Source organism: Sciurus carolinensis, chromosome X (assembly GCF_902686445.1).
Source record: "Sciurus carolinensis chromosome X, mSciCar1.2, whole genome shotgun sequence".
In the NCBI taxonomy this organism is placed as follows: Eukaryota; Metazoa; Chordata; class Mammalia; order Rodentia; family Sciuridae; genus Sciurus; species Sciurus carolinensis.
This window is the reverse complement of record NC_062232.1, coordinates 112,779,984-112,793,269: the sequence shown is the minus strand read 5'-3', so window position 1 is coordinate 112,793,269 and position 13,286 is coordinate 112,779,984. Positions and strand designations below refer to the sequence as shown.

Genomic DNA, 13,286 nt, shown 5'->3' with positions numbered 1-13,286 from the left:
ATAACAAGAAAATTTCTAGTAACTTAGAGCTAAATAGTCTCCCCCCTTTCTTAAGCCCTGATTTTTGAAAAGCTGTCTAAAATGTTTGAATATGCGTTCTAGTCTCACTTCAGTAAGATTTATTGAACCTCACTTTGCTGAGGACCTTATGGGACTTTGGGGAAGTTATGTTCCATATACACATTTTATCATCCTACCTAGCTATGTTGTTTTACTGCACTCATTTACTATGACTGGGTATTTATCTCTGTTAGTCCCTTTAGACAGTGAGCCTCTATCCAAATATAAGGGTATAATAGCAAGTCTCTCTTTTCAAAGTTGTACTTCCAGTATGTTGCACAGTGCCTGGCACATAGATGCTATGACAGACAGGATCCTCTGTGAAAGAGATGCCAATTGGATTAGATGTGGAATAGATTTATTGGGAAAACACTTATGGAGGAAAATGGAGGGGGATGCTGAAGGAGGCTGGAAGGATCATTAGAACACGGTACAGGTATGACCCTTGTGAAGGAGAGAGGAAAGGAAGGAAAATTAAGAAGAAAGAATCTTAGACTACAATGGAGTTTTAAGAGAATTTGGCAAGTCAATGGGGAGTCCTCAAGCCAAAATCCAGTGTGAGCAAAGTCCCATGTCTCCTAGGACTTAGTGTCTTGCCATGCTCAGTCATTGGTTGAGAGTAGCTCCTAGGGATTGTGGCCTCTGCACGACATGGTGGTGAAATGAGATGGCAGCCACTGGGGTTACTAGTCAATTACTCCCCACCGTAGGAGAGCTGAAATGCACATTTCTATGACCACCCCAGAAGGAGCTCAATAAATGCTTACTGAAAGGAGAGTTTGCATAAAGTTGGAGTTGCACAGTGGTAGAGTATGTTCTTAGCATGTGCAAGGCCCTGGGTTCAATCCCCATCACCAAAACTAAAACAAAACAAACAGGAGTTGAAAAGAGTAAGGAGATTGGACTTGATGTTCTTTGAGCTTTAATATTTGCTAATATTGGTAGATGATATAAAACCATGTGACTGTCCCTCACTTCCTTCATTATTCCTTGTTATGGTTTGGATATGAGGTATACCACAAAAGCTCCTCCTTAATGCAGGACTATTCAGAGGTGAAATGATTGAATTGTGAGAGCTATAACCTAATCAGTCAGTCCTAGTTGAATGGACTGAATGGGTGGTAACTGTAGGCAGGTGGGGCATGGTTGGAGGAGGCGGGTCACTAGGGGTGTGCCCTGGAAGGGTGTGTCTTCCCTGTGGCCCCTTCCTTTCTCTCTCTGATTTCTGGCTGCCATGTATCTTTCCTCCACAATGCCCTTCCTTTAAGACATGCTACCTCACCTTGGGCCCAGAACAATGGGGGTGGCCAACTGTGAATGAAACTTGTAAAACCATGAGCCCAAAATAAACCTTTCCTTCTCCAAGCAATATTTCTTGGGAATCTTAGTCATGATGACACAAAACTGACCAAAACATTCCTCAAACGTTGCCATATGAAAAGAACTATTCTGACTACCCTTTATAAAATAGATTAGTCTATGCTACCAACATATACCATAGCTCTTTTACTTTTCTTTTTTTTCTTTTTTTTTTTTTTTTTTGCCCCTATACCAGAGGTTGAAGCCAGGGCTCTCTACCACTAAGCTAAATTTCCAGTCCCACCTTTTAAAATTTTTATTTTGAGTTAGGGTCTTGCTAAGTTGCTGAGGCTGTCCTCAAACTTGCGATTCTCCTGTATCAGCCTCCTGAATTGCTGGGATTATAGGCATGTGCCACTATGTCTGGCTCCTCACTTTGCTTCTAAAATAAATTTTAAAAATTAATAGCTTTAGTAAGGTGTAATTGATATACAATAAATAGCACATATTTCAAGGGTATAGTTTGATAATTTTGACAAGTATACTTGCATTAAACCATCACCACTATCAAAATAATGAACATATCCATCACTCCCCAAAGTTTCCTTATTAACTATTGTAATCCCTCACTTCCATCCATTTCCTTCAACCCCTCATAATAACCACTGCACTGCTTTTTCTCACATTAGTTTCCATTTCCTAGTCTTTGATATAAGTGTAATCATAGACTGTGCACTTATATCTGGATTATTTTCCTTAGCATAATGTTTTTGAGGTTCATCCATCTGGTAGCAGGTATCAGTACTTTGTTCCTTTTTATGGCTAAATGGGATTTTATTGACTGGATATACGATAGTTTATTTTGCCTTCCTTTGATTTATTTTCTCTACAGTACTTACTACTTGACATTATGTTTACATTTTCATTTATTTGTTCTTTTGCTTGTTGTCCTGCAGAATATAAACTCCATGAAAGCAGGAACTTTTCTTTCTATACTTTTATACTCATCTTGATTGGTATGTAGTAGGAACCCAATAAATATTTGTTGAATGACTTTCATCTTGCTCCAGACCTTTAGTTAAAACATTAAACAACAGCAGTTTGAATGGGTACAATGTTGCCTGCCTATAATTCCAGTGATTTGGGAGCCTGAGGCAGGAGGATCACAAGTTTGAGGCCAGCCTCAGCAACTTAGTGTGGCTCTAAGCAGCTTAGCAAGACCCTGGCTCAAAATAAAAAAATAAAAGGGCTGGGGATGTGGCTCAGTGGTAAAATGCCCCTGGGTTCAATCCCTAGTACAAAAGCAAACAAAAAAACGAACAAAAAAGAAAAACAGCAACAACAGAAAAACAACATAGGTTTAATATGATATGTTTTGGTTATTTATCCTGAAAAGCAACATTGGGCTGGCTAGACATACATTTTTTATTTTTATTTGGTGCTGAGGATCAAACCCAGGGCCTCACACATGCTAAGTGAGAACTCTACCACTGAGCTACAAACCCAGCCCCATTACTGGAATTTTTAAAAGTTGTTTTTTGGTCGTGTTCTCATTCATAAAATATAATCATAAAAAATAAATTATTGGAGTGAAAACTGATCTTTTAACAGAAAAATTAAATATCGGTATTCAATGATGTGCATTTGGTGCAATAAATTAGTTTATGCAGAATTTATGAGTCAAACCTGGACAATTAATTCTGATGGCTATTCAAAAAGAATCAGTTATAAAGACAATTGGTAGAAAGCAGGGATTGAGAAAAACACTAATTTTGGATAATCCAGATTTTATTGTATTTGAAAGGAAATTCATGGTTTTGTCCTGTTTGTGTGTGGGGGAGAGGGGAGAGAGAGAGAAAGAAAGAGAGAGAGAGAGAGAGAAAGAGAGAGAGAGAGAGACATTCTGCTTACTGAAACATGAAAACTTTGTTTGTTTCAGGATCAGATTTGCAAGTATGTCTTCCCAAGGGCCCAACATGCTGCTCAAGAAAGATGGAAGAAAAATACCAACTAACAGCACGACTGAACATGGAACAACTGCTTCAGTCTGCAAGTATGGAGCTCAAGTTCTTAATTATTCAGAACGCTGCAGTTTTCCAAGGTAGGTTCTAGGGACCATTTTAGATATGTTGCTCAATGGCCATTATTTGGGTACTGGGCTTTGAAATGCTAAATATTATTTATAAATTACCATTCCAGCATTCATATTTGATACAAAAAATCTCCTAGTGAGAGATTCTGGTTAAAGAAAAACAGGTTTTAGAAAAGGTTCATTTTGATCTTTGGAAAGGTAGGTATTATGAAAATATCATTGCCAAGCACATTCTGTTTACCTGTATGTAAAGGTTGTATATCTTTGTAGAAAGAGTAAATGATATGTTCTATCAGGTACTCAATAAAAACCTGTTTAAAATAAGAATGTTTCCTTAGATTCCAAGTTCAGTTTTTTTTCCCATAGTGAGTTAGATACCTGTGGAACACACATGAACTCCTTCTGACCACTAGGACACTCTCAATTTAAGAGAACTTGGCTTGTTGGCCAGATCTTTTTCCATTTGTGTGAGTGATTACCTCTCTTCTTGTGAATCTTACTTCTTACTGTGCCTATTTATGACTGTAAAAGAGGCTACTGTAGCATTGGCAGATGGGTAGTAGATTATATTATCCATAGCAGCATGGGAAGGACCTCCCCCAGTTTATAGGTCAAGCTAGGGATGATGACGATAATGGTGGAGTGGTGGTAGTGATGATACCAAGAAATATTTAGATAGTGCTGTGTGCTAGGTACTCTTAAGTGCCTTCCATGTATTCATTAATTCTCACAATATACATATGAGTTAAGTATTAGTATCCCATTTTATGGATGAAAACCTAAGACCTGGAATGAATAACTTGCCTGAGATCACACAACTAATAAGTGAAGGCAAGACTTGAACCCAGGTGTTTTGGCTTTTAGAGTTCGTGCTTTTAACTACCTCACTAGGCTGCCTCTTGAAATTAATTATGAATATGGGAGCTTTCTTCTGTCCTGCCTTAAGCAGAATCAGCTGCCATTTTCTTGCTCTGCAAAGAGAGGATTAGGTTTCAGATAGAAATACACTTCTGACTACTTGACATTGCAAAGCTTTGGATTTATGGCACCTTTATAAAAATTAACCTCTTCGAATTGTAAGGTGGGTTGATTATAGCTTATTTTGTGGATTATGATGAAATTCTTATACTAGTTAAGAAAATTATTCAAATTTGTCAATAAAGCTTACATTCACAACAATTTCTTGGGTGAAAGCCTCTGGGGATGTTACATTAATTATGTGAAGTACAATATATAAGCTTGAGGTATTTGTTAACTTATTTATGCAGTCAGACTCTTGCAAAAAGTTTGTTGAGACTAACAATTTGGTGATAGAATGAATAATTTAGGCAGATTTTAAAAATGCATGTACTATTCATGTACTTCTTAGATTGGTTTTGGAGTTATCTATTGACTGAAAGTGGGGTAATAAGAAGTGGGGTGACATGAAAATTGGATTGAAATGGACAGCTGAATCTTACTCTTTGGGACATTGAGGTGCCCTTTTAGAATGGAGTATTAGTGATTTGTTTAGTTCCTAGAATAATCAGGCCCCCCTATATTATCTTACAACCATTGCTTGGCTGGAGGGAGATGGTAGAGTATTCTAGAATGGAGGTGTCCATCTGAGGGCCCTGGGTGTCAGCAATCTTATCACTGTCCTGTCCTTCACTTTGCATATTTTGTATTCTAGGGCTGGGACAGCATGAAACTAGGAGAGAAAATAAGTTGTGACAATATTTTGATTAGGTTAGATTCCAGATATGGCCACTGTAGCATTGAGGCTGAACACTGGTCAGTCTTTCACTCTCTCTCAATCTCTCTCTCTCTCTCTCTCTCTCTCTCTCTCTCTCACACACACACACACACACACACAAATATACTTTCTCTCCTGAATTGTGGGGATAAGCAGAAGGACAACCCTAGCAAAGGAACATGGAGATGACTAAAATGATACCTAAATTCACTCATGCTAGTGCTTTCAACCAACCTGGTCATGACACATACACTTTCTTTCCTGTGTTTCATTTTCTTTCCTTATTTTCCTACCTCACTTAAAAACTAAGCCCCATAAGAAAATAAAAAATCATGGCCCCAGGCCTGAAATCATTTTTGCCATGTTTCGAGAGACATTGCCTACAAATCCTTTCTATAACAAATACGTGGAGGGAGATGATTTAAAACCAGGGACCACTACGAGATGATTCATTATTAATTGTTATAAAACACAGGACATCTACTTCTTTTTTTTCTTACAACTACTTATTCCAGATTCTGGTAGACCAAATTATTGAGAGTTACCTCACCTCTTCATTCATATGAAATTTGATGTGGCAGCTTTTGTGAGCTTTTTTCTTCACCACATGAAGTTGAAGAAAGCTGATCTTGATCTTGGCCTAGATCCACCATCTCTTTAGAATTCTTTCACTAGTCCACATTGGGGGTATTTAAGCAGCAAGTGCTTTTTGCAAATAGGCACACAGTTCCACGAGCAATCCTTACTGCCTCAATTTAGTTTTTATGTCTTCGTTTGCAGGAAGCCTTTGCCCTCATAAATGAGCCTGGGGCCCTTTGCTACAGTGGTTGGAGTGCTCTAATGCTAATGTTATTTTGATAATGATTGAAGCATTAAAAAAGTTGTTTTTTATTTTCAATCTTTGCATTGCCTCGTTTCCTAAATTTAATTTACTTAGATGTGCTGAGTAAAATGGGGCAGCACAATTGTTTTTTGTTTCTGCTTAATTAATTCTTTTTGAGAACCTCCACTAAAAGTGGATTTTCCTTTTTTCTTTTTCTTTTTCCCTACCTTATAATAATTATGATGATAATAGTACTAGTGAAGATTTATTAAGTGCCTACTGTATGATGCTTACTTTTACATAATTGTCTCATTTAATTTTCCCAGAAGCCTTATGAGGTCTGTACTGTAATTATCACCATTTTACAGATGAGGAAACTCATTGATGCCACAACTTCCAAGTCATCATGTGATATGGTTTTCCTTGTTCTTAATGTGCTTGAGGTGTAAAAAAAATAATAAGAAGAAGTGGTGAGATTTGTGGTCTTTGTGAAGAAAAATTGGGTAGAATTCTGAATTTTTCATCATATCTCCTATACATTCTGTATCTTCATGCTTTGTATTCTGTTCTTTTTGTAGAATTTCATTATGACTTTCAGCCTTATACTACCAGGAAATATTTGGGGTATGTCTAGGGTTTTTCTGTGTGATGGATGATTCTGATCTTCCCCGAAGTGGCAGCAACACTTTGCTTTTACTTGAAGTTGCCTGTCCCACAATTTGAACCCCCTTTATCAGAGATGGAAAGTAGTCAGTCATGGTGGCACACACCTGTAATCCCAGCAACTTGGGAAACTGAGGCAGGAGGATCCTAAATTGGAGACCAGCCTGAGTAACTTAGCAAGACCCTGTCTCAAGTGGTAGAGCACCTCTGGGTTCAATCCCTAGTACAAACAAAAACAGAGCGGGAAAATGGTAGTTATGTAGAAAACATTTCTGCACATCTAAAATGTCATGGAGCTCCTGTTTGTAGAGTTAACTCATCTGAGAGCTCCTTGAGTCCGTGTTTGGACTCAAATAGTATCCTTGCTTGGACATTATTCATAGATAAGCCGTTAAATAGAAGACTGTAGAAGACTGTGAGGGGTAGGTGTATATGGGCAGCAAGAAGTAACAAATGACAATAGGAGTGGAGGACATAAAAATGGACTAAAACTCACTAATTTGACAGTTTGGGGCATTTTTAGAGGAGCATTTGTCTACATGCCTCAGTATTCCCTATATTATAGTAGTTCCAACAATTGATGTTCCTAATGATGGCTGTGACTCAATGAAGAAAGATCAGATTATGTTCACTCTCCTTTTAATATTTCCATTTTAGAAAGCTCAAAGAATTTTAGTGCTAAAAAACAATGGAAAAAAATTCTGGAATTAGAGTCAGAAAAATTCAATTTCTAATTCTAGGTATGCATTTAGGAGCCTTATGATTTGGAGTGGTTATTTAGACTCTAAGAGCCTCAGTTTTCTTATCTGTAAAATGGGATACAAAACCAAGTCCTTCTTATATCACAGAAATAATACATGTGGAAGGGTCTTGAAACCCATAAAATACTACATACATGCATTATGTAGATAACTCATTTATGTGCACTGTGTGCCAAGTAAATGATGCATTAGCATGTGGACATAATCTAGAGAAGCTGAAGTTCATGATGGACTTCAATAACTTTGGCCACATATGGTTGATAGATATACAGACATCTCCAGTGTACAAGTGAGAGAGTCCTTAGGCAGAGACCCTTTCAAGAAAGGGGTTTATTTTATGCACTCTTGGATGCAAAGCTATGCTATTTGAAATGTCAATACTGCCAGGAATAATCCCTTTTTCGCTTCCCGAAGCTTGTCTTCTGGCCTGTATCTGGTATATTTTACACACAATCAAGCAACTAGATCAGAAAGGGTGTGTTGTGTTCAGGCTATATTTTACTTGCATTTTCTGGTCCACATTCTCACAGCAGAGAGAATGAAAATGTGGGTGTAAGTACAGGGACATCCACTTGATCTGCACCCAGTGTTGGAAGACTTGCTTTCTGCTACCTGCTTGCTGTGGAGGAGATGAAAAAAGATGTCTGTGAATGGGGAGGAGGGCTGTGTTTCTTCGTGCTTCTGTTGCTTTCTTCCTTGCTTTCTGTTTCCATCTGCTCTTAGCAATTCTCATACTCTGTCGGATTCCAGTCTCTCCCACTCCCCCCCTAAATAAAATTGACCTTGATTCGAACACCCTTTTCCATCAGCTCAGAGCAATTTCTCCAGTCATTTCTGCTTGAAATAACTGTTTAGGGACATTATTCAAGCAGAGCCTTTTTCCTTCACAGTTAATATGTGACTGAATAATTGCTTGAATGTTGATAAACATGTTTTTGTGATTCGATCATTCGTTAATTTTAGTTTTTGTAATGTGGTGGGGGTTTTAAGTGAATACTGAGCAATTTTTCTCCATTTCACAATTTTTCCCCTGACTAGCCTGACAGTTTTCCTGCCCATGCTCTATGCAAACTGAGTCCCACTGAGTCCCCCACTCAAATTGCAGGCCATTCTGTCACAGCCCTTTCTTCATTGAAAATAATGTGCAAGAGAATGATTACATTAATGTGTAATCAGAACTTAATTCATTTGCTGGGGTTAAATAAAATAACATTTAACTGAATAGAAGAATTTTAGGAACAAACCATGACCATGAGTGAGGTTATATATCCTCAAAAATGTAAATTATTAATCAAACCACTCATCTGTGCAGCAAAGCTCTTGTAATCCCATTATAAAAGGGTAAATTTCTCATCAGAACCCAGAAGATGCTGACTTTAATTAGTGGACTTTTATGGCACTGACTCAAAGAGATATTTTTGTTACAAAGTTTTTAAAAAATGCAATTTTTAAAATTGTTAGTGCTATTGGAAAAACAACTGGGAACTGAGTGTTTAAAGTCATTTCCCATTCGAACTAAGAACTTTTGGATTCAGTTCGGTTTTAAAATTCTGTGTCTTTGGCCAAGCCAGAGACTGGGGGAGTTGCAAACCTTTCCTGTGCCCTCTTATTGATTTAGAAAAGTTAGTCATTGGGCTGAAAACTGTTTAATAAAAAGAGCTTAGAAAAGTGACTCAGTGTGCGGGTGGAGACTATTCTGGGACCAATCATGAGGTGACAAGATTATACAGATTAACTATTTTACCTTGACCTGTGGCCTTTGATTCAATGGGGCTCTGAGCTTACCCACCCCTCCACTCCTTTGCTGTCGTCATTACTGCCCACTTTTCTCACTAGCAAATTAAGGATGCTGTCCCTGCCCTCTATAAGCTTCCGAGAAGAATACCAGTTTTGCCTAGAGAGATAACTTGCACCCTTCCCCCACTGGGGTTTATTTACTTTCTGAAAACACATGTTCCTCTTCCTTTTTCTGTCTCACTGAGTTGCAGTACCTGATATGAGAGTAATGAAGCATATGTTCGAGAGATTTGAATTCTCCTGTCAGTAGAGTGGAGGTAGAAACAATTTTACTCTAAGCTGGAAGTGGTAATGTACAAATTAAAAACAACTTTCATTCTGTTTACTGTAAGATGCTTCCAGGGGCCAAGGTGTGCACCTGTACCCCTCCCATTTCCTCATCCCACCTTTCTGTTAGTTACCAGGCCTTATTTTTTCTTCATATGTCCTCATACCTTTTGCCTGTATTCCTACATCTCTGTCTGGGTCTCAGTTGTCTCATTTGTCGCATGCCAGTGCCTTCTTATTTCAGTTCCAGGCTTCATCAGCTCCCACACTGACTACCAGCAAAGGCATAAATGGGTTTCATGCCCTTAGTCTGCTCTTTGGCTTCCCAGTTCAGCAATGGAGTGCAGTGATTATGAGTGTAGGCTCTGGGGTCTCTTGGGCTGGGTTTCAATGAGTCTGGATGGGAGTAGGCAGGCTGGCGTGCAAAAAACATTGAGAGTTTGAGTGAGGATCAGAACCCTTCCTTCTGAATGTGTGCTAAGTCAGAAAGGAATGTAAACTTCTGTTCTAAAAGGTTTTTACTTATGTCATCTCAGTTAAACCTCACAACAATCCCTTGAGGTTGGTACCGTTATTAGCTTCGTTTTGCTGTTGAGGGAGTGCAGGCTTAGGGAGATGAAGTAACTTGTCTCAAGTAGCATAACCAGTAAATGGCAGAGACAGGAATTGAACCCAAGAAGGGCAGCTCCAGAGCCTGTGCCCTTAACTTCCATGTTTTATACAGCCTCTGTGTATTTTGCTTCATGGTCATGGGTAGTTCCTCAATAATTCTAGCTTTCTTTCTTGCAAAGGAAGTCTATTGTATTTGCTGAGCAAGTACCTAGCATGTCTGAAGGCAGTTATTATGGAGGATTCAAAGATAAAAACTTCAAGTAGTTCGAAATCCCAAAATCGAGACATTTATACATGACTAACATGGGTACAAAGCGTCCCAAGAGAAATGCTGTAAGAAAACCTTTAGCAGTTTTCTCTGGGGGATGGGGTTCCTTCAAGTTCTTATGGAGCTCAAAACACAATTTGGAGGCCCTTTTAAAGAAAAAGAAGACAAAATAAAAATTCAAAATGCCTATGGTTCTTCTGGAAGGGGTATGCAGGTATGTCCCTGTAGCTTAAGTTTCATTAGCTTCATAGGAGATCCACCTCCGTATGAAAGTGTGGAATTGGAAGAAATTAATTCCAACTAGAGGGTAGAGATTCCTGGAGGAAATTGCCTGTTTGAACTCTCCAGACAGACATGGCTCTTGATGAAAGAACAGGGCAGATGAGGAAATTAGGTACATTAGGACACATCTTTTTTTTTTTCAATTAAATTCAAATCAGTTTTCCCAGACTTTCTGGCTAGCCTTATTGCTTCTCACTTAGCCTGCCCTCTTGAAAGGTCCAAAGACCTAGGAGGGAAGCAGAGGGTCTCAGTGTGCTTGGCATGTGTTCTAGCTTTAGGCAGGTTGGGGTCTAAGTCCACCTCTGATCTCTTCTGTCTTTGTCAACCAGGGCAAGTCATTTCCCTCTGAACCATTAATTGAAGAGGGTTAAATCAGATGAAGATGGTAAAGAACTTACCCATGTCCTGACCTGTATGAGTCAAATGCATGGTACTCATTTTTTTTGTTAGTACCCCTTGTACATTTATTTATAAAATTGTGTACGAAATATAGTATTTTTGCTAGATTGAATGTCACATACCTGGCACACATGCATTTTTTAATGCTTCGTATGCTTTGATAAAATTACAATTAAAAATGAAAATTAGGCCTGGCATGGTGGTGCACACCTGTAACCCAGCAGCTCAGGAGGCTGAGGCAGGAGGATTACAAGTTCAAAGCCAGTCACAGCAACTTAGTGAGGCCCTAAGCAACTTAATGAGATCCTATTTCAGAATAAAACAAACCGAAAAGGGTTGGGATGTGACTCAGTAGTTAAATGTCCCTGGGTTCAATCCCTGGTACCAAGAACAAAAAAAGAAAGAAAGAAGAAAATTAGCTAATATACCCAATCAAAATTCTATCATACAGAATACATATCATACTTGTGACATTTTTGTGAGTTTTATTCTTTTCTCTGTGTGTATGTGTGTATGTGTGTATGTGTGTATTTAAGACTATACAGTTTATAGTATCTCAATGGTCCCCTAGTGGTCTGAACGAGTTAATGTAGTCTCTGGATCTAACCAGCAAAGGGATACTCTGATTTCATTTTTTTTTTTTTTTTGCATTAGGAGAGGAAAGAGAACAAAAATGTAGAAAGGAAATCAGAATACTTATAATTCTCCCCTCCTTTGGTTGAAGTTCTGGACCTGATTCACTGAAATGTAAATCATTGAATTAGACAGGTTTCAAGCTATTCCCTCTCCGGGGAACCTGCACTTTTCCTTTCTAGCACTTATCCATTTGCAGTGGAAAAGGAGTATATATGGTTATTTGATTAACATGAGTTCTATTTACTACAGAATGAGCTGTGTGTGGGTTGGATTTGTATCTACTCTAGGACACTCTTGTATCCCCAAGTGAGACAGTAAATGCATGAATGTATACATATATATATATATATATATATATATATATATATATATATATACCTTGACACAAAATTAAAATAAATACTATTAATAGAAAAAGATTTTCTATTGTTCCTCTTCTCCTACAACAACTGCTATGACCAAATAGAAAATAGAACTTGTTGCCTACAGCATTTACTTCTAGGTTTTAAAATTTATTCAGATATAAGATCTTTAAAGCTTAGATGTGGGTTGATGCTTGTCCATTGAGACAGAACACCTCATGTTGCCCTGAGCCTCTGTCTCTGCTTCTGGCCTCACCACTCCCAGGCTTGTTGATTGTCTTTTCTTCCAGTTTGACCTAAGCTCTTCACAGAGCACTGCACTTTGCACAAATTTGCACTCTGTGACCAAGAATCTTTGACTGGTGACACTTTTTCTTTCCCCAAATGTGTTCTTATATGTCCCACCACACTTTCACAATAACTTGAAGGGAAGAGAAACTAATGTTTCTTAAATGCCTCTTGTGTAGCAAGCAGACATTTTACTCTTTACAGCATCCCTTCAGAAAGAGTGTATTTTTTTTTTAAACTGCACACATGTAACAATAGTTTTAATTTTAAAATGTCTTCAAAATACGAGCATTCTGGCCTGTCACCGACCCAGTGGGCTATAATGCTCAAAATTTTCAGAAGACAATCCTTCCTAGGAATTTTAACACAAAACATACAAAATTTGTTTACTAATTCTACTTTTGTCATACACTGGCAACCTCTTTAACATCTAGATAGACTAGATGCAGATTAGGATTCACTTGTCCTTTATATACACTATATACACAGCAGAGTAAAACAAAACCCATAGACATAAGGTACAAGTCTTAGCTCATGGTAGGCACACCCAAGGACCAGCACACAACTCTGTACGACTCAAAAGGGGGTTTGGCTACTGCCCCCCCAAAAAAAATTCATAAGAATTTTAACAAAAAGAAATGTACAAAACGTGTTGCATGTTACCACTTCTACTTTTAACATATATCAGGCACTTTAGAACATCTAGAAAGCCTAGATATTTCCAAAAAAGTACTTATCATTTTCAACTATCTATACAGTAATGAGGAATAAAATGCACACACAAAACAATGGTTACAATAGGAAAATGTCTTTGACATAAAATCAGTCTGCACAGGACCTCCTCCTCCTCACGGTCAGTCTTCTCCACGTCCTCCAACCCCCTTAACAAACGTGGACACGTGCAGCTCCAGAGATGGGCTAAGGAATCCATTCCAAAGCCAC

The 13,286-nt window shown here is 38.2% G+C and overlaps 1 protein-coding gene across 1 annotated transcript in view; it reads left to right on the top strand.

Annotated features, from left to right (window-relative positions):
• The window catches only part of Gpc3 (glypican 3), a 415,144-nt gene that overhangs the window by 28,579 nt on the left and 373,279 nt on the right, over window positions 1–13,286 (top strand). The window contains exon 2 of the mRNA XM_047535930.1: window positions 3,299–3,460. Coding sequence (XP_047391886.1) covers window positions 3,299–3,460 — 162 coding nt within the window. The remainder of the gene's footprint in view (window positions 1–3,298; window positions 3,461–13,286) is intronic.